At 34.1% G+C, this 25,314-nt stretch overlaps 2 protein-coding genes across 2 annotated transcripts in view; one reads left to right on the top strand and one right to left on the bottom strand.

The window, feature by feature from the left end:
- LOC125060827 (SH2 domain-containing protein 4B-like) overlaps positions 1–915 on the top strand; it is a 39,535-nt gene extending 38,620 nt beyond the window's left edge. The window contains exon 10 of the mRNA XM_047665931.1: positions 169–915. Within this exon, the coding sequence (XP_047521887.1) occupies positions 169–266 (98 nt within the window). The 3' untranslated portion in view covers positions 267–915. The remainder of the gene's footprint in view (positions 1–168) is intronic.
- A 216-nt stretch (positions 916–1,131) lies between these two features.
- The window catches only part of LOC125060950 (cyclin-dependent kinase-like 1), a 38,411-nt gene continuing 14,228 nt past the window's right edge, over positions 1,132–25,314 (bottom strand). The window contains exons 2-15 of the mRNA XM_047666077.1: positions 13,223–13,336; positions 11,954–12,094; positions 11,359–11,553; positions 10,190–10,359; positions 8,709–8,830; positions 7,703–7,886; positions 7,055–7,130; positions 6,707–6,781; positions 5,361–5,424; positions 4,200–4,288; positions 3,706–3,848; positions 2,833–2,942; positions 2,316–2,392; positions 1,132–1,488 (exon numbers count right to left, since the gene is read on the bottom strand). Of these exons, the coding sequence (XP_047522033.1) occupies positions 1,432–1,488; positions 2,316–2,392; positions 2,833–2,942; positions 3,706–3,848; positions 4,200–4,288; positions 5,361–5,424; positions 6,707–6,781; positions 7,055–7,130; positions 7,703–7,886; positions 8,709–8,830; positions 10,190–10,359; positions 11,359–11,553; positions 11,954–12,094; positions 13,223–13,309 (1,590 nt within the window). The 5' untranslated portion in view covers positions 13,310–13,336 and the 3' untranslated portion in view covers positions 1,132–1,431. The remainder of the gene's footprint in view (positions 1,489–2,315; positions 2,393–2,832; positions 2,943–3,705; positions 3,849–4,199; positions 4,289–5,360; positions 5,425–6,706; positions 6,782–7,054; positions 7,131–7,702; positions 7,887–8,708; positions 8,831–10,189; positions 10,360–11,358; positions 11,554–11,953; positions 12,095–13,222; positions 13,337–25,314) is intronic.

Raw genomic sequence — 25,314 nt, 5'->3', positions numbered from 1 at the left:
TTGAACCAAGTTTTTTAGATAATTAAAAACACCAAGAAATACTTTACATATAAAAATTGCTGTCATTTACATTTAATTACTTCGATTGTTACAAGCATACACAGAACTTTAAATGCATATTTATTTGTACATTCGTAATCAATTGCTAACTAAAATATTTATTTTCAGCCGATCTCATAAATTACCATCAAGAGGTCCCAATAACAGAAAGTGGAGGCGAGTTGCTGGTGAGCGCGTGCATTCCCGCTCAAACGCGTGTCATATAAGCGCCGCCATTTTGGAGTCAGATATTCGAAATATTGTTACTATTATGTTAAGACCATTTACTCAGTCATTGTATATTATTTTAGTTATAACATTAGCTCATTATAATATTAAATAATAGGAGAAACTAATTGTTTTCTTCTATTAGTAATGACATGAAAATTAGACTTTGCTATGTGCTTTTTCAGGTGCTTCTAGAAGTATAAACTTGTACGGCCATTATTAATCGTGGACTACAGATAAAACAATTCGTTACCAGGGTTACCATATTTAAAATACAAATATCATAACTATGGTAAAAAATACTATCTCTAGTCCACGTTTTTGAATAAGGCCAAATTTTAGCGGCCTCATTAATAATGTAACGAATAAAATTTGAGGCCGAAATACTTAGTTCGTTAAATGCATTTTTAGGTTAAGTTTATGAACATTGTAATTAGACTCGCTTAATGGGTTGTTGTGATAATTTGAAAGGTTCATAACCATTGGTTACTTCAGTATTATTTTTACAAAAATCTCCCGAATTTTGGGGTAATTGAGCCAAAGTAAATTGTATCAGAAAAACTCTTAATATGCCATTTATTGTAGTTTTTCTTCTCTTATTGTGTAATGTATTATAACTGCCAATTAGAATAAATTATAAATAATCAATGTGTTTTTGTTTAAGCTAAGGAAAAAAACGCAGATATAGTACGAATATGGTGTAATAAAACTATACAGTATATTTACAAACATCAACCCTTCAAAATATATCAAAATCTAACTATTTATTTCACAAATAATCATACCATTATTTTATATATTTTAGTGTACTCGTTAATTTTAGATTTATTACATAACAAAAAAAATAAAATACTGGCCGTTAAACATTCACATCAATTAAAAAACTATTTTGAATGAAGAAAGCAAAAATTTTAGCGGGAATACACCGTATTTTTCTCAGTTCAGTGTTGCTATTTTTGCAATTTCATATTTAAATAATAAGAATAATTATTAATATACCAAGAAAATCATTTTCGTAAAATAAATAACGCTTAAATAATTTACATTATCAAAAGACGACACCAACATTTTACACTAGTTATTTTAATAATAAAAATGTCCAGCAGTTTTCTGACAGCCGTGTATGGTGTATGGCTTCTGAAAAACTGCCCTAGTCCCCTTCAGTCACATGTAGGGTAGATTTGTTGGCGTGCGTTGGTAGGACGCATCGACGCTACTCCTCTAGAATATAAAAAAAGATTTCTTACATGCATTGTCTCATTTTTGTTTTAAGCTTATGTGTTGATCACCATAGACAACACGTTTTCTTAGCTTTGGATAGAGTTATGACATTCTGTTCTGAACGTTTATATATAGAACTAATAGAACCTACAATGATCATCTATTACAGAAGGTGATTTTATTCAGTGGAATTATTGTTTAATGATCAGGCGACCTCTCTTTAAAAATATTATATTATAAGGTGAAAAATCTCAAGTGTTGCGCGGTCCAAGCCAAGGTACGAGTTTCGTAGGAGGCCTTGCGCTATTCGCAGATTAGCAGCTATTCGATTTAGAGATTCCATTTAAAAAGAAAAAAAAAATGGCCCCTCTCACTTTTTCGACACTCGCACCAGATAGATACACACGTGACTTATAGTTAATTATTCGATTAGTGGTGTTGTTAATAAATTATATGATATAGTGTGATTAATTTCATTTAGTATTATTCTATCTTTATATATATATATAATTAAACTGTACGTGTGTATGTCACTGAACTCCTCTTAAGCGGCTGGACCGATTTGAATGATATTTTTTGTATGCGTTTGGGTGGAGCCTTGGATGGTTTAGATTCACAAATCAACCCGGCAGATGGCGCTGCAGTCGGTACTTTCATACTTTAATATCCTAATCGCTTTAAATATAAGCAGGACAACGTCTGTCGGATCCGCTTGTATATAAATATTTTAATACTACAAATTTATCAGTTATTGTTTAGCCACTTAATTAAACAATATATATAGTAAAACTATGTGGCAATAGTAGTACATATAATATAATACATACGCTGTGATCCCATGTATCATGATTTCTTGAATTGTGTGCAGGTGGCTTTTTTGCTTTTTTCATGGGACTGTTGCTAGCTATAAAATAAAATCACATATAAATAAATAGTCCTTGAACGTGGTTAAAATACTTTTACAATATCAATAGTACTACAGGAATTCAATTTGAACATTAGCGGTTTCTTTTAGTTCCAGATATGCCCACGGAGTACGGACTTTACCCCAAATTATTGATTTTTAATAGACCAAATTAGGGGAGGGCAACCGCCTTCATAAAAGAGGGGTGTCACAATAAAGACTTCGGAAAAATAATGTTTTAAAATCCGACTAGTAAACACTAGTTAACAACTTTTCGTTTGATATATTTTTTATGTATGTTAAATACTTTCACAATAAATGATTGATTGAAAACTCGACTGAAAAAATTGGTTCCTCTAGTTTTGGATCCTTATCAATGCAAAACAAACAATCCTTCCTCCTTATACGCAATACTTGTTAGCGAAACAAAATACGATTACCTCCAGGCACATAAGGCAAGGAAATATCAGCTGGCGATTTCTTTGTGTTTTTCTTCGCCAACGATCTACCTCTTATTAATTCTTCGTCCATCATTAATTTGTTATTCACCCTGAGAACAAACATAGTAAGTTTCTAATTTATTTTTGACATTTATTTAAGTTAGGACATTACTTTAACAAAGTTAATAAAAAAAGTCCTCGAATTTCGAATCTGTGGGATTGTAAGGAGATGAATATTACTTTTACAATCTAAGAAATGTCTATTACTTGGGCATTCACTAATAAAACTACGGGCGTGTCAAAGACCATGCAACGATGAACGATTGTAGGGAAAAGAATTAGAGATAAAAAAGGAATACGAAATTAAAAAAAAACAATCTAGCAGATGGCACAGAAAAAATTACTTAATTGGAAATGGGCGGCATGTGCCAGTAAGAGGAACATAAAAGTAAAACAAAAAAGTATTGGAACCGTGCCTAAGGACAAAAAAGAAAAGAGGAAGACAATTTTGAAGGTGGACAGCCAGATTAAGGAGCGCAGTGCAGACAGAAATGGCGGGAGAAATTTGCCTGCTTGCTATTTAATGCTTATTATAATCAGGGCCGTGCCGCCCGTGTGCAAAGTGTGCTGACAACTGAGCGTTTTTAAGACAGTATTTGCAGCGCACAACCACTATGTGGAACCAGATGCCCACTGAAGTATGCCCACCGAACCAATTGGACTTAGGGTTCTTCAAGAAAAGAGCATAGCAATCTTAAAAGCCCGGCAACGCGAGCCCTCGCGAGCCCTCTGGTGGCGAGAGTGTCCAAGGGCGGCGGTATCACTTAACATCAGATGAGCCTCCTGCCAGGTCAAAGAAAGAAGATCACTCACTTCTTGATATAAGGTGTTTTGGGATAACTATTTACGGGAACACTAAACGTCTGGAATGTTTCGTTGATGGCTTTGGAGAGGCTTTTAGATGGTGCCGCAGCCACTTTGCTGGTTCCATGTGTTGATGGACACCAGCAACCCACCTGCAATATTGATACCAAATTTTAATTATCTAACACATAAAGTTATTCTTAAACCATAAACAAATTTAAAAAGTTTGGTCCCTGTGGCAGTGTACCTTTAACGCTGGCAGCATTTCCTCGCTGTATTGCAATACTCATAGAGCGAGGAAAGCACCAGCTCTGGGGTCACTGGTACTATCTACCAGGCGCCAACAGCTTTAATTAGCGCCTGGTCACTTGATAATTACATGTTTTGTATGCCTTCATGTTAATAACAAGGTTTAATGAGACAGAAGACTTCTCTTGACGAAGAAGTGATTTGTGAAAAGCACTTAGCTTCTGAGATATTTTCACATTAGCGTGTCAACCTACATCATCATCAAAAGGCGCGGCTGTGGAAGCGTTGATAGATGCCTGCGACTTCTTCTCCGAAGTGTGGCTCTCCAGTTGTCCTTCTATACCTGAAGAAACAACTTTATTAACTCGACATCACGAAAAAGCCAGCAAGAGTTAACCTAAGTTGGAGAGTTTGACAATTAGATACTACTAGCTGTCCCCGCGAACTTCGTTTCTCCTTAATGTGATTTTACTTAGCCTACCTTTTTAGTACATACCAACATGGAACATTTTGCTATGCTACCCCAGAGACTGTTCGGTTTTCCGGAATGAAATTTTTTAACGTTTCTTTGTGAATATGTGGTAAGTTTTTAATTAACAATATAATAAAATAGGGGTTGATCGTAGAGGAGTGAAAATTAAGGGTTGTATGTATTTTTGTAAGCTGTAATTATAAAAAAGCACCCTTAACATTTAGGGGGATGAAAAGATGTTGTCCGATTCTCAGACATACTCAATATGCACACAAAGTTTCATGAGAATCGGTCAAGCCGTTTCGGAGGAGTTTAACTACAAACACCGTGACACGAGAATTTTATATATTACTAGTGGACCCGACAGACGTTGTCCTGCATGATATTTCAAGCAATTAGTAAAGCAAAGTATGAAAGTACCGACTGCAGCGCCATCTGGCGGGCTGATTTGTGAATCTAAACCATTCCCAGATCCCCTTGAACACACACAAAAAATTTCATCAAAATCGGTCCAGTCGTTTGAGAGAAGTTCAGTGACATACACACTCACAGAAGAATTACATATATAAAGATAGACTAGCTAATCCGGCAAACGTCGTTTCGCCATGTATATCATTTATAATAAAAAAATAGGGGTTGATCGTAGAGGGGTGAAAGTTAGGGGTTGTATGTATTTTTTAATGCTGTATCATAAAAAAATTGAAATTAAAAATTTTGTCTAAAAAATAAAAATTTAGGGGTGTACTACCCTTAACATCTGGTGGGCTGATTTGATCCCCTTGAAGACACACAAAAAATTTCATCAAAATTGGTCCAGTCGTTTAGGAGGAGTTCAGTCACATACACACGCACACAAGAAATATATATATTAAGATAACCTTATGTTATGGCAGCAATTCAATAGACCGTTAGAATTAAAATGAATTACGGTATCTTTACTTACTGGGTGTATAATTGTAGTCAATAAGTGATTCACCAGCAGTACTATCCGTACGAGGCCTGCTATCCTGAAAAAATATACATTGAAATTTCACTTTAATTTCGTTATAAATGCTATACTGTACATGTCTATTAGTCTAGTCGACAAGTTGAAAATGGAACAAAATAGAGATACTGCTCTTAAAATTATGTGCGATAGCTCATTGGATCCGGAATGACGTCTAGAAAAATGTGCTAAAAGCGTGTATTAGCACATAAAAAATTGCAAAAGTTATAGACAATTAAAGATGTAAAAAAAATGGCATTTAGTTTTTTGCCAATATTTAATAAACTATTAATATTTAAGAAATTTCAAATAAAGATCCTGAAAGAGGAGGAAATTTCCAATAAAAACTCCTAACTCCCGGAACTCTATCTCCATTATTTATAATTATTGAATTCACTTCGAAACTCACCTGCACCCAGCACATAGTGTTTCTGTGAAGTTAGCAGAGCACAAAAATAATAGTTCTAGTAGCACACACAATAGTTCTATAGTTCCTGATAGTTTTTAGAAAGAGTTCCCATGTGTGTACAATATGTTTTTTTGAAGTGAAACTTCTTTATCGGGGTTGGAAAAAAATTTAGTGTAACATTTTTTCGTTACGCGTCACATTTTTCCGTTACGCGCCATGTTGCTTTTTGAAGTCAAACTTCGTTATCGGCGTTGGAATGAAAGTTCTTTATCGACGTATGGGAGAAATTTTGTAGCAAATCGTCACGTTTTTCGGTTACGCGCCATGTTGCTTTTTGAAGTCAAACTTCTTTATCGGCGTTAGAATGAATTTTTTATCGACGTATGGGAGAAATTTTGTAGCAAATCGTCACGTTTTTCGGTTATGCGCCATCTTTTTCTTGTCCCTACCACGGTTGATCCGAAGAGATTCGAAGCCATTAATAACAAAAATATATAATAACAATAACAATGATAGTAATAATTCTATTACAATTAATGATATTCTGTAATAATCTTAGTAGTAATAAGGTAAAATGAAATAATTGTATTTGTATTCATGTCTATGATAAAAAAAGCCTTTTGTTAAACTTTATTTAACCAATTTCGTTAAGTTGCATATAGTAGATCATTTTTCGAAGAATAAGGTCATAAAGAAGTTTCACTTCTTACGTGTGTACACCTAGTACACGCACACATTTTTATTTTAAATTAACTAAATTTAGAAAAGTTAGAAAAATGCTCATTATTTCGTATTCTCTCAATATTCTTTCCTTTTTTTAAACTTAACCTTTTTTGCATTTAAATTATATTTATCTATTTAATAAAACTCGGTAACGTATAGACAGTTTACTTACAGAATTTATAATATTCAATGTCCATTGTTGCCTCGGTTTTCCGGTGACTCTTGCGGCGACCTGCGGTGGAGGCGTCTGAAACAGTTTATTTAAAACAAATTGTTTGTCATATTTTATATTGCGACAGTTTTTTAAAGGTTTATCACATTTTATTCAACCTCATAAATACGAGAAAATTTCCAAGAATGCAACAATTACGAACACAATAGACATCAAAACTGCAAATATAAGCAAACTATAAACTAATTAATACTTAATTAGACTATAACTATTGATAAAAACAAAGATTTCTTTTGTAATTAATTTATCTAAGAGATGAACAAATATAAATGTATCAATTAAAAATACCTGTGAAACATCTTTTCCCAGCTTCTTCCTTAGTTCAGCATTGAAGTTTTCCGAGAAGCCGTCAGCAATGAAATATCTTAAAACATACTATATTTATAGAGAGTCTATATACATAAAAATATCTTATGTACATTAGCTAAACTTCGACGCGTGGTTTTGTATATTTTGGCAAAATTTACTACCACTTCAACAACAATATTCTGAATGTTTCGTGATCATTTGTTTTTCTAATAGACAAGTATGGCATTCCTCACGATGTTTTCCTTCACCATACGATCAAGTGAATTTATTATATTAATTAATAAGTATAATTCACATAAAAATAAAAATCAGTAGAGCTATAACTACAACCTTTTTTGGTCTGGATCTAAAATTTCTTTATCTGTTTCATGATCATTTGTCAATCTAATAGGCAAGTAGGTGATCAGCCTCCTGTGCCTGAAACGCCAGCAACGTTTTTGGTCTAAGGCAAGCCGATTTCCTCACGATGTTTACCTTCTCCGTTCGAGCGAATGTTGTATATAGAAAGAAAGTCCATTGGTGGACAGCCGGGGGTTGAACCTACAACTCAGGGTTGAGAGTCGCAACGCTAAAGCCACTAGGCCTAGCCACTAGTTACCTTCATACAGACAGAAGACAGAGACTCACTTGTGCCTCAAAAGCGCAGATGCCGATGGCCTGGCTCTAGGTTCGGTCCGAAGAGACGCCGAGAGCAACTCCTTCGCCAGCCCAGAACCGGGAAGATTACTTCTGGTACCGACCGGTCCGGAACATAGCGCTGCACCACCGGATAGCCTGGACACCACTTGTTGGTGACGGGGTGCCAGCTTACCTGTGGAATATAAAATTAATTAAAAAATTGGTTGACTGTAAAGTCGGTTTACTGACGATAGTTGAACGTGACAACGTCATAAGAAAATACAGATGGAACGGTTGCATTTTTCAAAAGAAAATTTTATTTTTATTTGTTTGATAGATATTTTGTATGGATATAGAGAAGGAGGTAAATGGATATCACAATTGAATTGATCAAGTTACATTTATTTGTACGCATAAATACAATTATGTAAATTTTTGTGCCTCTTTATCGCTCGTTCCGCGCTCTCGCTTGCACTTCAAGCCTTAAATGGAACGCCTCAGAGGTAACGCCGCATGAGTCATGTTTTTTCGTGCGTGCAGCCGGCTCCATCGAATTATAAGACGTTGTCACGTCAAAAATTCGAACTATGAAAGATTCTAACTTTGTACCCAGAATAACTTCAAAAAGGATATAATATAGTTCTGTTACAATAAACAATGTTATTATTGTTTTTTACGATACAAGCCAATTACATTATGTATTTATTGTTTAGATAAAGTTTGGTAATTGTGTAATAGTTCAGTATTGTAATTAATTTTTTTTTTGTTTTGCATTTCTTGCCTTTTACCCTTAGTATTTCGTTCTTTTTTTATTTTTAGGATTGCCTGGAAAAAATCGCTAGTTAGCGATAAGGCCACCCATTGCATCCGTAATAATTTATTTCAATTTGTTAGTTATATTACAAGTTTTAAAAAATAAAAATAAATTTCCAGGAAATGTTTATTATTCCAAGAAGTTTTGTCAAGCAAGCCCAATTTATAGTCAATCAAATGGGATTCCATTCTTAAACCTCACCTACTGTCTTGATAATTAATGCCAATTGATCTATATCTGAGTCACCGGGGAAGAGCGGGTCACCCGTCAACATCTCCGAAAACAAACAGCCAATTGCCCATATGTCCACTTCTGGTCCATATCTGAAAATAATATCTTCTTATTAATCACCCATATGCTATCTTTGTATGCCGATGACAAAAAAATAGCAGGATAAAACTGGCAGACTATTGGCAAAGATAGAGACTGAAAATGGTTGGAGACCTTCATCCAATTGCGGACAAGGCTGTGTGCTGCCTCGGGCAATTGCTGTGGGTGCCGTGGGGTTTTAGTGCGTATCACAATAGCGAGTCCCACATAACCCTTCACCACCAGGCAGTTGTGCCGCGGGAGGAAAGGCATTCAACCAAGAGGGGTCCATCCACAGTTAACATATTAATTCTAACGTTTAGAAAATAATAAATAAATAATAAGTAAATACTAACAACATATATAATCGAAATAAAAAAGGCTTTTATATATTATATGCTATCTTTGAACTTGAAGTAAAAAATTCATTCCGTTGTTTCGAGTTTTTCCCTCGCGCGTTCGACTTTCTTAGTTATACTGTTTGTTCTGCCTTGCGATTCTGTAACTCACTTTTCGCACTCTCACAGCGGTTTTCGCATAAAGAGGGAGCTTGTAATTTATTGACTGCTTTACGACTGATTTGAGCTGCCGCCGTGAGAGTTCGAAAAGTGAGTTACAGAATCGCAAGGCTGCACAATAATAAAACACATCACTCTGTTGTTTTTTGAGTTACGGTCTGGCTGGAATAATTGTCCATTGCCCAATTAACTGACCATTGATTAACCACTATTACCAAGATTGTTTCATTACTTTGAATAAAGGTAAATTTTACGTCTTTATACAACGTAGAATTTGAGTGATGTCCTACCAATATTTATTTATTTGTTTACAGAAGCTTGCCAACGCTCGGCACACTGATACATTGGTACTTAAGAAAATTAAAATACAAGATTTAATATGACATGCACGTATACGCAAACATAACAAACTCGATGAGAGAAAAAATACATCCTTCTTCTAAGGTCAAGTAGCTTTTGAGAAACAATGGAGCTTTTTATACTCGCTGCAACAGAAGGCTGATCACTTACTTGCCTATATTTTTTACACGCTTTATTTTTATAGAACAAGGGGCAAACGGGCAGAAGGCACACCTAATGTTAAGTGATACCGCCGCCATGAACACTCTTAATGCCAGAGGGCTCGCAAGTGCGTTGCCGGCCTTTTAAGAATTGGTACGGTCTTTTCTTGAACCATAAGTCGAATTGGTTCGGAAATCAGTTGGTAACCGATTTCGCATAGTGGTGGTACGCGGTACCACCACTATGCGAAACACACTGCCTTAAAACGCTCAGTTGTACAACAGAGGGGACCAAGTCTTGGTCCACTGGTTTTGGTTTTATTTGTATCAATCTCGTTTGCGACACCTAATTTACCTGTGTTCAGCGACCAGCAATTCTGGAGCTCTGTACCACCGAGTGGCGACATACTCTGTGTATGGCTCCCCTGGTGCTGCCAGGGCTCTTGCAAAGCCAAGGTCGCAAAGTTTCACTATACCATTATTTGATACCAGGACATTCTCTGGTTTCACATCACGATGGATGATCTGAAAATATTTTAAAGTCTCAATTGTTAGTCGTGATTGTAAGTTCTATAGCGTGTGCGTGAGGGGCGCCAGCCAAGCGTTGCTGTGGCTAAGGTTTTTGTTATATTATATAGAAGTAAACTATTCAAGGGAAACGATAGGAAAACACCAGACATGTAGACCACCATGCTTTTTTGGTGATTATGCCATTAAATTGTAGCTTATGTGAAACGTTTGTAACTTTCAACCCAGCGCCATCTGTTAGAATTGTGACTATCAAATAATGAACAAATATTTTGCAATAAAATAATATTGCGAGTATAAATTCCTATAGTAAAAAATCCTTTATTTTAAGTTAGATCAAACTGCAGACTATGTGCAAAATTGATTGAAATCTGTTCAGTAGTTTGTAGATGTAGACGTAAGATGTAAAATTTAAATTTCAGTGTTTCATTGTGTTTTAAAAATTTACTTACTGTGTTTTAATAACAATTTCCTAGTAATGTCTTCCTACAACCTATCATTTAAAGTTCTTAAGTGAACAATTAATTTTTGTAAACCCATAAGAATTTTAGAACGGTGGGGCACAAAAAGGGATGGTCATCGCAGTTCTATACAATAATTATAATATTTAGAATGTATCGCTGACGGCTTCTATTGTATTGGATGGTTCTAGAAGCCTCTCCACGCTGGCAGCAGACCTAGTTACGTGGACTAGGAACCAGAAAACTGGGTCTGGACCTGTCTATGAAAATAAGCATAAGGCATTTGTTATTTTCAGCTTATATTTTAGCTGTAGTATTTACATTGTATCGTACCCCGAGTGAACTGCGGCCTATACACCCTGACACGGTTTCCAACGGCAAATAATGTTTTATTATAAGAAGATTTATTAATTGAAAAATTATTGTCAAATCGATCGTCAAATAGACCGGACCTCGATCTAAACAACGTTTCAACGGAAATTGAATTAAGTGCCTGCGTGTCTGTGCGTACCCTAAAAGGTAAATTCGTTCTTACGGAATTCTGGTGACAATATTCAACACCCTTGAGCAGCTGAAACAGGTGTTTCTTGGCAGTCTCCTCCCCAAGACCTCCAGAAGAAGCCTCCAGCTCATCTAGCAGAGTGTGATCCAGGTATTCGAATACAAGATAAAATCTTCGCTTGCGTCGAAACACCTCGATCATGTTTACCAGGTGATCGTGTCGTAGTTTCTGTAAAAACATTAAGAATATAATAATCAGGCAAGAGTAAGCTATGTAAATCATTATCAACTGACAAAACACAAAAAATTTCATCAAAATCTGTCCAGCCGTTTATAAAACATATTTTACTATAAACGTATGTATCAGAACATATTAACTTTTTTATAGAACAGGAGGCAGAAGGCTCATATGATAAGTGATACCGCCCATGGACACTCTCAATGCCAGATGGATTGCGAGTGCGTTGCCGGTCTTTTAAGGGATGGTGCTCACTTTTCTTGACGGACCCTAAGTCGAATTGGTTCGAAAATACTCCAGTATGCAGCTGGTTCCACATAGTAGTGGTGCGCGAAAGAAACTACGGTTAATACGCTCAGTGGTGAAACGGGCTACGTAATTAATCTTATACCTTTAGCATTCTAATTTCTCTCAGCGCCATCTTGCGAACGGCAGCATCGTCCTCCGTTTCCAAAAACTTCTTGATCGCCACTAAGTGCCCATTGTCACGACGACGGCATTTTAGCACAACGCCGTAAGAGCCTTCTCCAACCTAGACAAGCTCCTTATATCATTAAAATGAAATTAAACTACTACCCTAATAAACTATGTATTTACTTGTTGTTACCACGAGAATGTAAGTGCGTGCTCCTATTTCACCATGCCTTCTGCTGATAGAGGACAATGCTTTGTTTTTAATTTATTTTCTTATTATTTATTACTTAAGATGTCATGTGGAACATGGTGTAATGGATGCAGTTTCTTAAAAACGTTGTCTTAAACAAAAAACTTGGCGATTAAAAAGAGTGGCGGAGAGTTTATTGCCAGTTCTTCTCTTCTTGACTTGACTTGAGAACTGGCAATAAATGTAAAATTAGAAGCATTTCATATGTATATTTCTTTTTGGACGTTCATAAGTGTACATTGTGTTACCTATATGAATAAATGATTTTAAATTTTGAATTTATTGAATTCCCAATCACAATCATTATAAAGTAATAAGGATGACTATAGATTAAAAAACTAATTTTATATGCATTTGTCGCGCTCCTAAACAAGACTGCTATGGTTACATTAATACAAACCACAGCGGTTTTCTAATGTAACTTATTATGATTGTATTATACTATTTTGTAAAATAAAGAAATTAATAAAAAAAAATGTGTGCGTGTACTAGGTGTACACACGTAAGAAGTGAAACTTCTTTATGACCTTATTTTTCGAAAATGATCTACTATATGCAACTTAACGAAATTGGTTAAATAAAGTTTAACAAAAGGCTTTTATTATCATAGACATGAATACAAATACAATTATTTCATTTTACCTTATTACTACTAAGATTATTACAGAATTTGATCAATTGTAATAGAATTATTACTATCATTGTTATCGTTATTATATATTTTTGTTATTAATGGCTTCGAATCTCTTCGGATCAAATGTGGTAGGGACAAGAAAAAGATGGCGCGTAACCGAAAAACGTGACGATTTGCTACAAAATTTCTCCCATACGTCGATAAAGAACTTTCATTCCAACGCCGATAAAGAAGTTTGACTTCAAAAAGCAACATGGCGCGTAACGGAAAAATGTGACGCGTAACGAAAATGTTACACTAAATTTTTTTCCAACCCCGATAAAGAAATTTCACTTCAAAAAGATTTTTAAGGTATAACTTACAACTGACAACTGCTCGTACTTATCCATGGCCCTTGACCTAGGCGTAGAAGGGGAGATAGCCACACGGCGACCCATTATAATTTTCATCTAACATCTTCAAACTTCTTCAAATAACTGAAAATACAAATAAAAATTGGTTATCAATAAAAAAGCGATCGCGGCTTAGTAGTATTTTTAAATTACTAGTAAAACAAAAATTTATAGTTGGTTTTTTTTTTCTTTTTGTAAAATATATTATGTTCATTTGTATGGCATATATTTAGAATAGATTGCTTGTAACATATACTGTAAATGCATTACACAAGGCGTTCCAAGATGGGACATCAAGTGGCAAGGATATTTTGCTGAAAGAAGGTTTTATTTTATTTTGAAAAGTAAGTATTACTGCATTCAATAATTTTCTAAAAATTACTTGTCTCGTCTGGGAATCGATGCGACCCGAAAATTGTTCCTTTCATTAAAAATACTATGTTACTTGAGAAGAATTATCTTTTCTCTTTATTGGCATCGAAAAAATATCCTATCTACGATATTTAAGGTCCTATTTAAGGTCCCTTGATGTCCCATAGTCTTGGGACACCCTGTATATAGGTGTACTTTAACAAATAGATACAATACTTTACCACCTTTGAAACACATCGTATTAACGTCGCTGTAGAATGATAACCTCGTATGTCCAGAGAACCAAAACATTACAGGAAACGAAAAAAATTTACATTCGTCAATGTTCGTCAAAATATTATTAAGTATTTTTGTCCATAGTTTTAGATGGTTTACTTATTTATTAATAACATAAATAATAACTTCATGATTATACCAATTAAATGACATAGAAAAAAACATGTTTTTTTGACATACGAGGTTATCATTATACATGGATATCACAATATGATATCTCTCTGTCTTTAAAGCGTATAAGAAAAGTAAAGATACTTCCTTCAAATTTTGAAATGTCAAAAGCGTAACGCTCATATAGACCACAAGCCCATGAACAAAAAATACCTGTGAAATGACCCAACGTGAATTACGCTTAGAAGGCTGTTACTATATCTGAAAATAGCTCTGAGCACTATGCCGTCATTTCTGAGCGGTACATGTGAGTACGTGAAAGAATGGACTTTCTCATGTACAATGGGGGAATTTCGACTAATTATTAATGTACGGCTTTGTTATAAGTGTATAGATGATTAAAAATAAATGTCAAAAAACCTAGTGCCGTACAAAAGTGATGGTGCCGGAAGTCGGTGCAAATTTTTAATTCGACGACAGTTGCAGGAGCAATATAGGTCATTTATTACTGTACGGCATTTGTGTGATTCCTTTTGGACACATATACAGATACTTTACCCGTAAACGCCGTACATATTCCCAGCGGAGCGGTCGAAAGCCAAGGGTCGCAACATATGTCTGATTAGCATATAGGTGATGATGATATGATACAACATAAAATTAAATGATCTTGAGAGTACTTCACAAATAGATAACATTTTCCAGGATGCCGTACATTTTTTGTGGAACACACAGGTGTATGGGGTAAATTACTTTCCTCAGAAAAGAGTCATTTTCCGGTGACTTTTATCTGTACGGCAATAACAAAGGTTATTAATACTTTAGACCATCTTCAATAAAAGATAAATGCCGTACACTTTTGATAGTCCGCTAGTCTGTGAAATGGCAGATTATTCCATCGCCTAAAACCGCTGTCTGTGCCGTGGCAGAATACCTACCCTGTTTTCATATTTGTTAAAAAACAGCTTTATGGTAGTATACAGCTTACTGCATGTTAGTTGTTATCATGGCCATACAAAAAAAGAAAATGAAAAAGAACAAAAAATTGTATTTGAAAATTTGAAAATTCGCCATCACAGTCACAATTCATTTTTACCGATTCATCTGAAAATATGGCAGAAGTTGAAGAAAAAATCTGTTTTATTTGTGGACTAACGGGTGATCCAATTAATAATAAATTAAAAAACTTATCAAGTATTACACTAAATAATTGCATAAACGCAATTGAGGTTAGGAAAAAAAGTCGGTCGGATAGATCCAGAAAATCTATTGATTTGTCAATAATTCAACTGCCCAAGTACTTAGAAGAAAAAGGGTATCATCAACAGTGCTATAAGCAATTGACAAATTTATCTGGAAAAAGAAAATTTAAAGAAAATGATGATACATCTCAGTATAACGAGGATTCACAAGACAGTACAAGGTAAAAATTTTTTTACCATAATTTTTACATAAAATAACTGTTTTAATTTTTTAATAAATTTTTCGTTTCGGAATTACGGACAAGAAAAGTTATATTTTTCTGAAAATTATAGTTATTCTTTCAAAATTGAAGTCTCTTTCCCATGTATAAATTTTAATATTCTGAAAAAATATTCTCTTTAAAGGCTTACAGAATCCAAAAAAATAAAATAAAATTACTAGGTACTCTTCCATAAATAAGTTGTTTTCGACTATTATTTTCGTCTAGATGTGGTTTAACTATTATACAGTAATTATATATTACCGATATATTGAAATATATCGTCATTATATATGCCAATTGATGATGACCGTAATGTTCCAGTGATCACTAACCTAACCTAACCAAATACAGGAAATATAAAATAAAAAAATATAATATAGTTAAAACTATTATTGAAATGTTTGATATATTATTTATTTTCAGAGAGCATCGTCAGGAAAATGATCGATCACCGTCAAAACCTACTGCAAATAGCTGTGTATTTTGCACACAAGTTCGCAAAAAACAGCGCGGCGAGCTTGTGCCATATAGCTTTGCTAAAGAAGACAATAATTACGAATCATTTCTAGTAGTAATTGATAAAGCAACTCAAGTATTGGAATTGTCAATATTAGAGAGAATTGATACATATCAAGAACAAAATTTACCTATCCCATATCATCGATCCTGTAAAACAGAGTTTCTGAATAAATGCCGACAGAAAAAAGAAAATACCGATTGGCACCAGAGAAGAGAGAAACACGAGCGAGCTCGTGAACAAGTGTATGTATTTATTGAAGAAAATGTTGTAAAAAAAATGCACATTTTCCAATTTACTTTCATTACAAACTTATTTCGGCAGTTTCTACTAGAGGAATACAATTCAGATCAGTTACCACAGTGTTTTGATACTGGTAATCTGCAAAGTCAAATTGAAAACAAATTTAAAGATAAAGTTCAAATTATTTACAACCAAAATCGTAAACATATAGTTTCATCTTCAGCAACTTTGGAAAATGTCAACATGAGGTGGGTTAATGATATAAATACTATTAATACCTCAGCACTTATATTGCGGCGAATTATTTTAAAGATTGAAAAAAAGACAGTCGGTCGTAATGTTCGCGTGTCTCATCTTATCAAAGGAGAATGTGAAGTCCCAGACATTCTCATTGAATTTTTTGGTATTTTGTTAACAGGAGGCAATGTTGACAAAATAAAAAATCCTCGTATTCTCTTATTAGCAAACTCGTTTGCACAAGATATTATTTACTCCGTTCAAAGGGGACATATTAAAACTTCAAAGCATGTAACTCTTGGTCTTGCATTGAAAAGTTTGACAAGTAGTGAGAAAATTGTTCGCCTTGTGCATGCATATGGACATTGCATTTCTTACACGAAAGTCTTAGAATTAGAGACTGAAGCTACTTATACAATAGCTAACACCAATCGTTTTTGTCCTGCTGAAATGACATTGCAACCACATCTGAATAGTGGTTTTGCTTTCGATAATTTTGATAGATACGTTGAGACATGTGATGGAAAAGATACATTACATGATACAGTGGGGATTTCCTTTCAAGACCATATCTCTATCACGGATGAAATGGACTTTTCTGCTGATGATGATTGTGACATTCATAATGAATCAGAAATGGCTAGCAAAAGAATGAGGAGAACTTTTGAATGTGATTCCCTTAATATTGCTCCTTTTACAAGTAAACCAGTGTTTGGAAATACTCTTCCAATATCATCTGATGTCCACGTACCCAACAATTTAAAAGAAGTTAAAAGGCTGGATAGAATATGGATGATGAGTCACGCCTTCAATATACCTACACCAATGTGGGTAGGTTTTAATGTTAAAATTATCACGGATAAAACTGGAACGCAAGATATTTTTTACTTGACACCGATTAATCAATCTCCAACTCAAAATTCCGTCGTTTATGAAACAATGATGCGAAGCGTAAGTGGTGCTGATGAATGCGGACAGAAATACGCAGAAGTTCATTACGATTTGGCTATAGCTAGCAAAGCATTAAAAATACAGAGCAATGTTTTGCGATTAGAGACAGAGTCGCCGTTAAGTCGATTGTTCATTCATCTTGGTTCATTCCATATTGCCATATCGTACTTTAAAGCCATTGGAAAATATATCGAGAACTGTGGAATAACCGATATTTTAATTGATTCAGGCCTTTTAGCTAGTGGTTCGATCAGATCTTTTCTTGAAGGGAAACATTTCAACAGGTGTAAGCGACTTCATCCTCTTATTGCACTTACTATTGAAATTATGCATTTTAAGTGTTACCTTGAAACTGAAAATGTGACCGTAGATGATGAATGTATTTCATTTTTACAACACTTCCAGTCAAGAAAAGATGCAGAAATACCTAATAATTTAATATCTTATCGTCCAGTTGATAATGAAAAATTATTAAATTTATTGGAAGAATACGAAATTTTTAGGCAAAAAACTATAAATGGTGATCACGGACAAACACCAAAATTTTACCTTATTTACGTGGAAATTATTAATAACTATCTCATTTTTGACAGAAGTATTCGAACAGGGGATGTGGAATTGTTTAAGTATAGTTTGCCAACATTCCTTAATTTATTCTTTACTTTTAATCACCAGAATTATGCACGTAACCTAACTTTATATTGCTCTAATTTACAAAACGTTGAGAAAACGCATCCTGGATTGACTGTAAATATCGGAATCAAAAGAACGAAGAAACCTTTTTCAAAACGAGAAGTCGATTGTACAGTAGAAACTACAATCAATGCTGATGCTGCGAAGCGAATGACAGGTGTAACTTGGCTGAAAAATTCCATATCCGCTCGCCAGAGATGGAGCAAAAGTCATTCTATACGAACACAGGTTATATCCCATGTATTTGCTGAATCATTGTTAAAGCCAAGAGATGAAATAACTAATGATTTAAGAGAGCACAAAATAAAAAAAAATTGTGAACAAATCAAAAAGTTACAAAAAAGTATCAACGATAGACTTAATCCATTCTCTCCGACATTAAAAAATGAGTTGTTGTATAATATATGTAATGGGGAATCTGCAAGTAATGAAGTACAGTCATTTTTATTGAATGTTGTGGAAATCGGTGAGGAACAGAGAAAACATTTTCTGCAAGAGTGTGCTTTAGATCCGAAAAGGTTTGAAGAGCCCATTACAAAAAATAAAGTTTGCACATTCAAAACCAAAAAGGTAATTAAAAGAAAAGATGGAAAAATAGAAGAAGTGAAAATTCAACGAGAGTTGTTCGGTAGACTTTTGGGCATATCCCTTGAAAGAAAAGTCGAAATCGAAAAAGTTTTGGAGTATCCACTAACGCCTGTGCCTCTATCACTCTGTCACCTAGATGGCTCAATCAATAAAACAGACAAGGCAAAATTAATTGATTCAATTCTCAAAAGAGAAAGAATTGAAAAAGCTGTTCCAAATGAATTGGACGCAATAGTCATTGATGGTTTCTTTTACTTATACACTTTAAGGGATATCCCGATAACTTTTGGTGCTATAAGCCACAATTTACTCCGCAACATCACTAATCACGGGGCTAAAGAAATTCACTTAGTCTTTGATACGTATCCAGAGCCCAGCATAAAAGACTACGAACACAAAATCCGGGAAAATATAAGGCAAACAGATTTCGTTACAGAAGGACCACAGATGAAAAGACCTAGAAATTTCTTTGCGGAATTAAAAAACATCAAATTTAAGCAAGCATTTGTGAAATTTTTAATCAATGATTGGATGACACAAGACAGAGTTTCATTGATGAAGCGTACGCAAAAAGTTTTTGTAAATCATGAAATTTGTTATTCCTATAGAAGAGTAGCTGATTCGATTGTAAGAGAAGTGTCAGATACGTTCACTTGTGGTGCCCATGAGGAGGCTGATACGAAAGTAGTTTACCATGTTTGCAATATGCCAAAGAACAGTAACATATTAATAAAATGCTCCGACACGGATATTTTTATTATTATGCTGGCTAACATGAAGCATCTACTTGTGGATGTAGCAGAGGATCAATATGCCATCGATCGCAAAATCTGGATGCAGCTCGGTACAGGGAATAATGTCAGAAATGTTGATATGTGTGCTGTTTTTTGTGACCTGGGAGAAAAGCTTTGCACTTTTTTGGCTGCATTTCACGCATTCACAGGGTGCGATTTTAACCCGTCGTTTTACAGGAAAGCAAAAACAAGACCATTGCAGCTCTTACTGAAATCGCCGAAGTTCCAAGAAGCATTCATTACAATGGGAGAGTACAGAATTGTAACTGATCCAGATGTTATGAATACTACATTTGACGTTATACAAAATTTTGTTTGTCTGATGTATAATGTCAGAGCAGTTTCAACTGTTAATGAAGCGAGATGTTTAATTTTCGACAGAATATACATACCAAAAAATGAGAACGAAGAATTTAAGAAGAAAATTAGCAAATTGGAAGCTACAGCTTTTCCTCCTTCGTGCCGCGAGTTACAGCAACAGATGAGAAGAGCAACGTATATTACACAAATTTGGTGTAACGCGAATGTACATAATCCGTCTACTTTAACTCCCAACAATTACGGATGGGAATTAATTAACATGAAATATGAGTTTCATTGGTTCGACGGCGAGGAATATCCTGTAAAAATCATTGATATTGTAGAAGCGGGTGCAGAAACGGATAACGATGCTAATGAAAGTACAGGTAATGAATACATTTTTCCTTGCACTTGTAATCTTCTTACAATAATTAAATTACAAAGACATATTTGTATTTCAGACGCCGAGCGCGACGGTGAGGGAGAACTTACTTCTGATGCGGAATTAACTGAATACGAGACTGATAACGAATCAGATGAAGATTCTATATAAAAAAAAATCCTTAGTTATTAATCGAACCCCGAATGGAATATTATTGTTATAAGATCTCTTTTTTAAGATAAACTAGTGTACAAGCATTTCATATAAATAGATCGAAAACATAAATTAAATGTATTTATTAAAATTTTGAAAATTAAACTTTCAAAAGCTTGAATGCTGAAGATAACACTTTTCATAGCTAGGTATACGAGTATTATACGTAATTTGTCATTTAAAATGTACAGCATTATAATTTTTGTTATTATTTATTATTACAAACAAATTTTTTTGAATGCCGTACAGTTATAAATGACCTTAAGGGACACCTCAAACGTCGTCGAAGTTTTTATCAGCTGTAAAGAATAATCTGGAGTAAAATGTACGGCATCTGTTTTTTTTTTTTAATTTATATTTGTTACATATAAAATAACAATAATCTTTGAAAATATTACTCCCCATATTACTCTAGGAGCATTTGAAAAGTCATCTAAATTTCGGAAATTTCATATATTTTTTATCATAATATTTTTATTTGTTACCATTTATAATGAACGGCTATAATGTACAACGGTAATATTTAGTAACATTATGTAAAAAAACGTAAGGTAAAAAAAGGTAACTATAGACCGATAAGCTTACAACCAAATCTCTACAAATTATTTGCTTCATGCATAGAGAGCAGAATCTCCACGCATATACAGGATTTTCAGCCCACAGAACAAGCTGGTTTCAGACGAGGATTTTCAACAATTGATCATATTTATGTTGTGGATCAAATTATTGAGAAGTATAAAGAAAAAAAGAGACCACTATATCTGGCATTTATAGATTACGCAAAAGCTTTCGATTCCATCTCACACAACAGTATGTGGAATGCCCTCCACGAATGTAAGGTACCATCAGGAGTGATTGAACTAGTTAAGGATATTTACTCCAAAAGTGTAAGCCGAATCAAACTAGAAAAAAGGGGACCCAAAATAGCCATTAAAAGAGGGGTTAGACAAGGTGACCCACTTTCTCCTGCCATATTTATAACAGTACTTCAAAGCATAATGCAAAAGCTTAATTGGACACATAAAGGTATAATTATTGATGGTAATTACTTAAACAACTTGAGATTTGCTGATGACATCGTTTTATTCTCAGAAACATCACTACAATTAGAGGAAATGATAAACGAACTCTGCTCTATTAGCCGGGCAATAGGATTGGAATTAAACAAAAACAAAACAAAAATAATGACAAATCACGTACAGGATCCTGTCCAAATTAATGGATACCCCTTAGAATACGTGCAACAATACATATATTTGGGTAAGGAAATATCTTTTAAAAATTCACGGCATCATGACGAAGTTGATAGGAGAACTAGGATGTCATGGAACAAATTCTGGGGATACAAAGAAGTACTGAAGGCAGAGATACCAATATACCTAAAAAAGAAAGTCTTAGACACGTGTATATTGCCATGTCTTTCTTACGGTTGCCAATCATGGATATATGACTCGAACACAAATAGAAAAATAACAACTTGTCAACGAGGAATGGAACGCAGTATACTCAATTTAAAACTGAAGGACAAGATCAGAAGTACACAAATAAGAAACAAAACAAAGGTTATTGATGCACTGTCCTATTGCAAAAAACTTAAGTGGAAATGGGCGGGCCATACCGCTCGAATGAATAATGGCAGATGGACAAAAAGGGTAACAAAGTGGAAAGGGCCACCAGGAAAAAGAAAGCGTGGTCGCCCTCTTGCACGGTGGGCCGATGAGCTTAAGAAAGTTGGTGGAGAGGATTGGGAGAAAAATGCTCAAAACAGAGAGAGATGGAGTCAATTGGAGGAGGCCTATACTCAATAAGAGGTCCTTGAAAAAACCGAATATATATATATATATGGTGTGTGTGTATATATATATATATGTATATATTTTGTGTGTGTGTGTATATATTTTGTAACTTTTTGTAAATTTGTAAATTTTTCAAGGAATAAATGAGGCTTAATTATTATTAATTATTATTATTATGTAAAAAAACAAGTTGCCGTACATTATTCTCTGATCTTACAGCAGTAAGAACTTGGTAAATCCTGAAATTTCGATAAATATTTAATTACACAAATATTAACTATAATATTTGGACGGCATAATTATAAAACATTATTGTCCGTGTTAAATAATATTTTGAACATGTTGCCGTACATTTTACAATGACCTTAGGGTATATGGGTGTAGGGGTAGGGTTCCGACCCTTGGCTTTCGACCGCTCCGCTGGGAATATGTACGGCGTTTACGGGTAAAGTATCTGTATATGTGTCCAAAAGGAATCACACAAATGCCGTACAGTAATAAATGACCTATATTGCTCCTGCAACTGTCGTCGAATTAAAAATTTGCACCGACTTCCGGCACCATCACTTTTGTACGGCACTAGGTTTTTCGACATTTATTTTTAATCATCTATACACTTATAACAAAGCCGTACATTAATAATTAGTCGAAATTCCCCCATTGTACTTGAGAAAGTCCATTCACTCACGTACTCACATGTACCGCTCAGAAATGACGGCATAGTGCTCAGAGCTATTTTCAGATATAGTAACAGCCTTCTAAGTGTAATTCAGGTTGGGTCATTTCACAGGTATTTTTTGTTCATGGGCTTGTGGTCTAATAGCAACTCAATTTAAATTACATCGATAATCGCGTCAAAGAATTAATTTTCCTAACCTTCACCATTGTCATGCAAACATAAAAAATGTACAAGCACGTCGTGCGTGCTATGCAAGTCAATGTCAACCCCTAATGTGTGTTAGAAATAGATCAAAACAAGGCCGTTTTAATTAAATAGTCGTCGATAACATTGAAAGGCTAATACATCAATTTTTATAATGTTAGGTTCCAAATGTACCTTGAAACATAGAAGCTATATATCAAGTAATTGATTTTTCCGCGCAATGTTTGTTTCTATAAAATTGTCCAAACTGACTTGGACTTTTATTTTATTTTGGCTCTCAAACATCACACATGTAAAAATGAGGACAAATTTGACCCATTAGAGGGCATTTAAAAATAAAATGTTAACTTTACTTGTGCGATGAAAAGGGACGTAATTACCATCGCCATAAAACCACTTTTAATGTGTAGCACCGCACGTAATAAAATGAATACATTCACTAACAAATAAAATGTATATAACAAATCTAAACTGTATATATTCAATATTTGTAAAGATTGAAAATAAACGGGCTTTATTATTATTTCTCTAACGAATGCTACATGAATGTAAACGTTAAAGAGAGTGCCTGGCTACACTTTCGGGCGGGGGGTAAAATTTATAAAGCCTACCCTTGGCTCGTATAAGAGACAACATTTTTGAAAAACGTTTTATAATACAGACTCGATGTGATGTTGAAGCTCCTTTCAACACTTAGCTACCCTTGGAATGTGGCAGTGAATGTAGAAGATTTTCTTGACGTTCATAAGTGTACATACAATAAGGTTTATAGTACATTGAAATATAAACATACGAAAAGATCGATCACGCTCAGTGTCATGCGACAGTCACACGGAGCTTATTAAGTTTTATTTCTAATACGTTACGTATTGGAAATAAGACGTAATATAGGCGACAGTAAAGTTTTAAAAGCCGGCAACGAACTCGCGATCCCTCTGGCATTGAGAGTGTCCATGGGTGGCGGTATCACTTAACATCAGATGAGCCTGCCCGTTTACCCCCTGTTCTATAAAAAAAGGATTTTATTAATAATAATTAGTGGTACGTTGAATAGAGTAACATATAGAGGAAAGTTTTGTATTTTGTTTGTTTGTACCGAATACACTCAAAATGTACTAGGTGGTAGAATCTTCTCGAATCTAGAATTATTTAAATTAAAGCTAATATTATAATAAATTTGTAAAACTGAATGATTTAGCAAGATCAATTAGTTAAAGTAAAATATTGATTTTATTTTTTATGGTTTACTATTAAAAAACACTTTGTTGTTAGCATAAAAAAAGACTCAAATGAAATAATTTGACATTAACATAATAATTAAATATCTAAACAGCTACTTCTTGCGCCATTCGTTTATAGCTCGCAATAGCTATTGAAAGAATTTTTTTTTTGTACTGTGCGACCCATATGCAACATCAGCTCAAAAATATATAGATATATCTATATATCAAGTTCTTTATTGAGAATTTTAACAACAACAGCATCGCATTGTTATAATATTTGTGTATAGATAAATTAATGCAAACATCGTGAGGAAACCGGCTTGCCTTAGACCCAAAAAGTCGACGGCATGTTTCAGGAGGCTAATCACCTACTTGCTTATCAGATTGAAAAATTATCATGAAACAGATTCGGAAATTTGAGGCCCAGACCTAAAAAGGTTGTACCTACTATACTAATTTATTTTTATAGTTAATATACTATATATCGATTTTGTAAGTAATATCAAATTCCCGTTGCGACCACATTAGTTCCTTTGCAAGTAAAAAAATCGCGTGCTTGCACCAATTTGCGACATCACAATTACAAATCAATAAAAACCAATACCCATAAAATGAACCAACGTCATCTTATCGGCATTCTTTGTTGCTACAATATTTGCATTGAAAGCAGGAAATATTAGATAGAATTTACGTACGTTATATATTTTAAATGTAATTTTCAGATTAACTTACTGATTAAAGTAAAATCAAGGTAGTTTATACCTTGATGACTTATTAATGTTCTGTCTATAATAAAATATTGATATAAAATTGCTGCTCGTTCTGTTTGATGTTAGGCTTTCGTGGTACTGAAGTTTTTACACTTGATTGTTACTTTCAAATAATTTTACCAATATTGGGAATATTACATTTGTGATTAAGTTATTTAATAAGATGATGATGTAACTAAAAAAAGACAAATAAAAAATAAACTAAACAACTAAATGTTAATCTATTTCTCTATTATAAAAATAAAACT

Source organism: Pieris napi, chromosome 22, assembly GCF_905475465.1.
Source record: "Pieris napi chromosome 22, ilPieNapi1.2, whole genome shotgun sequence".
Taxonomy (NCBI): domain Eukaryota; kingdom Metazoa; phylum Arthropoda; class Insecta; order Lepidoptera; family Pieridae; genus Pieris; species Pieris napi.
This window is presented reverse-complemented; position numbering and strand designations above follow the sequence as displayed.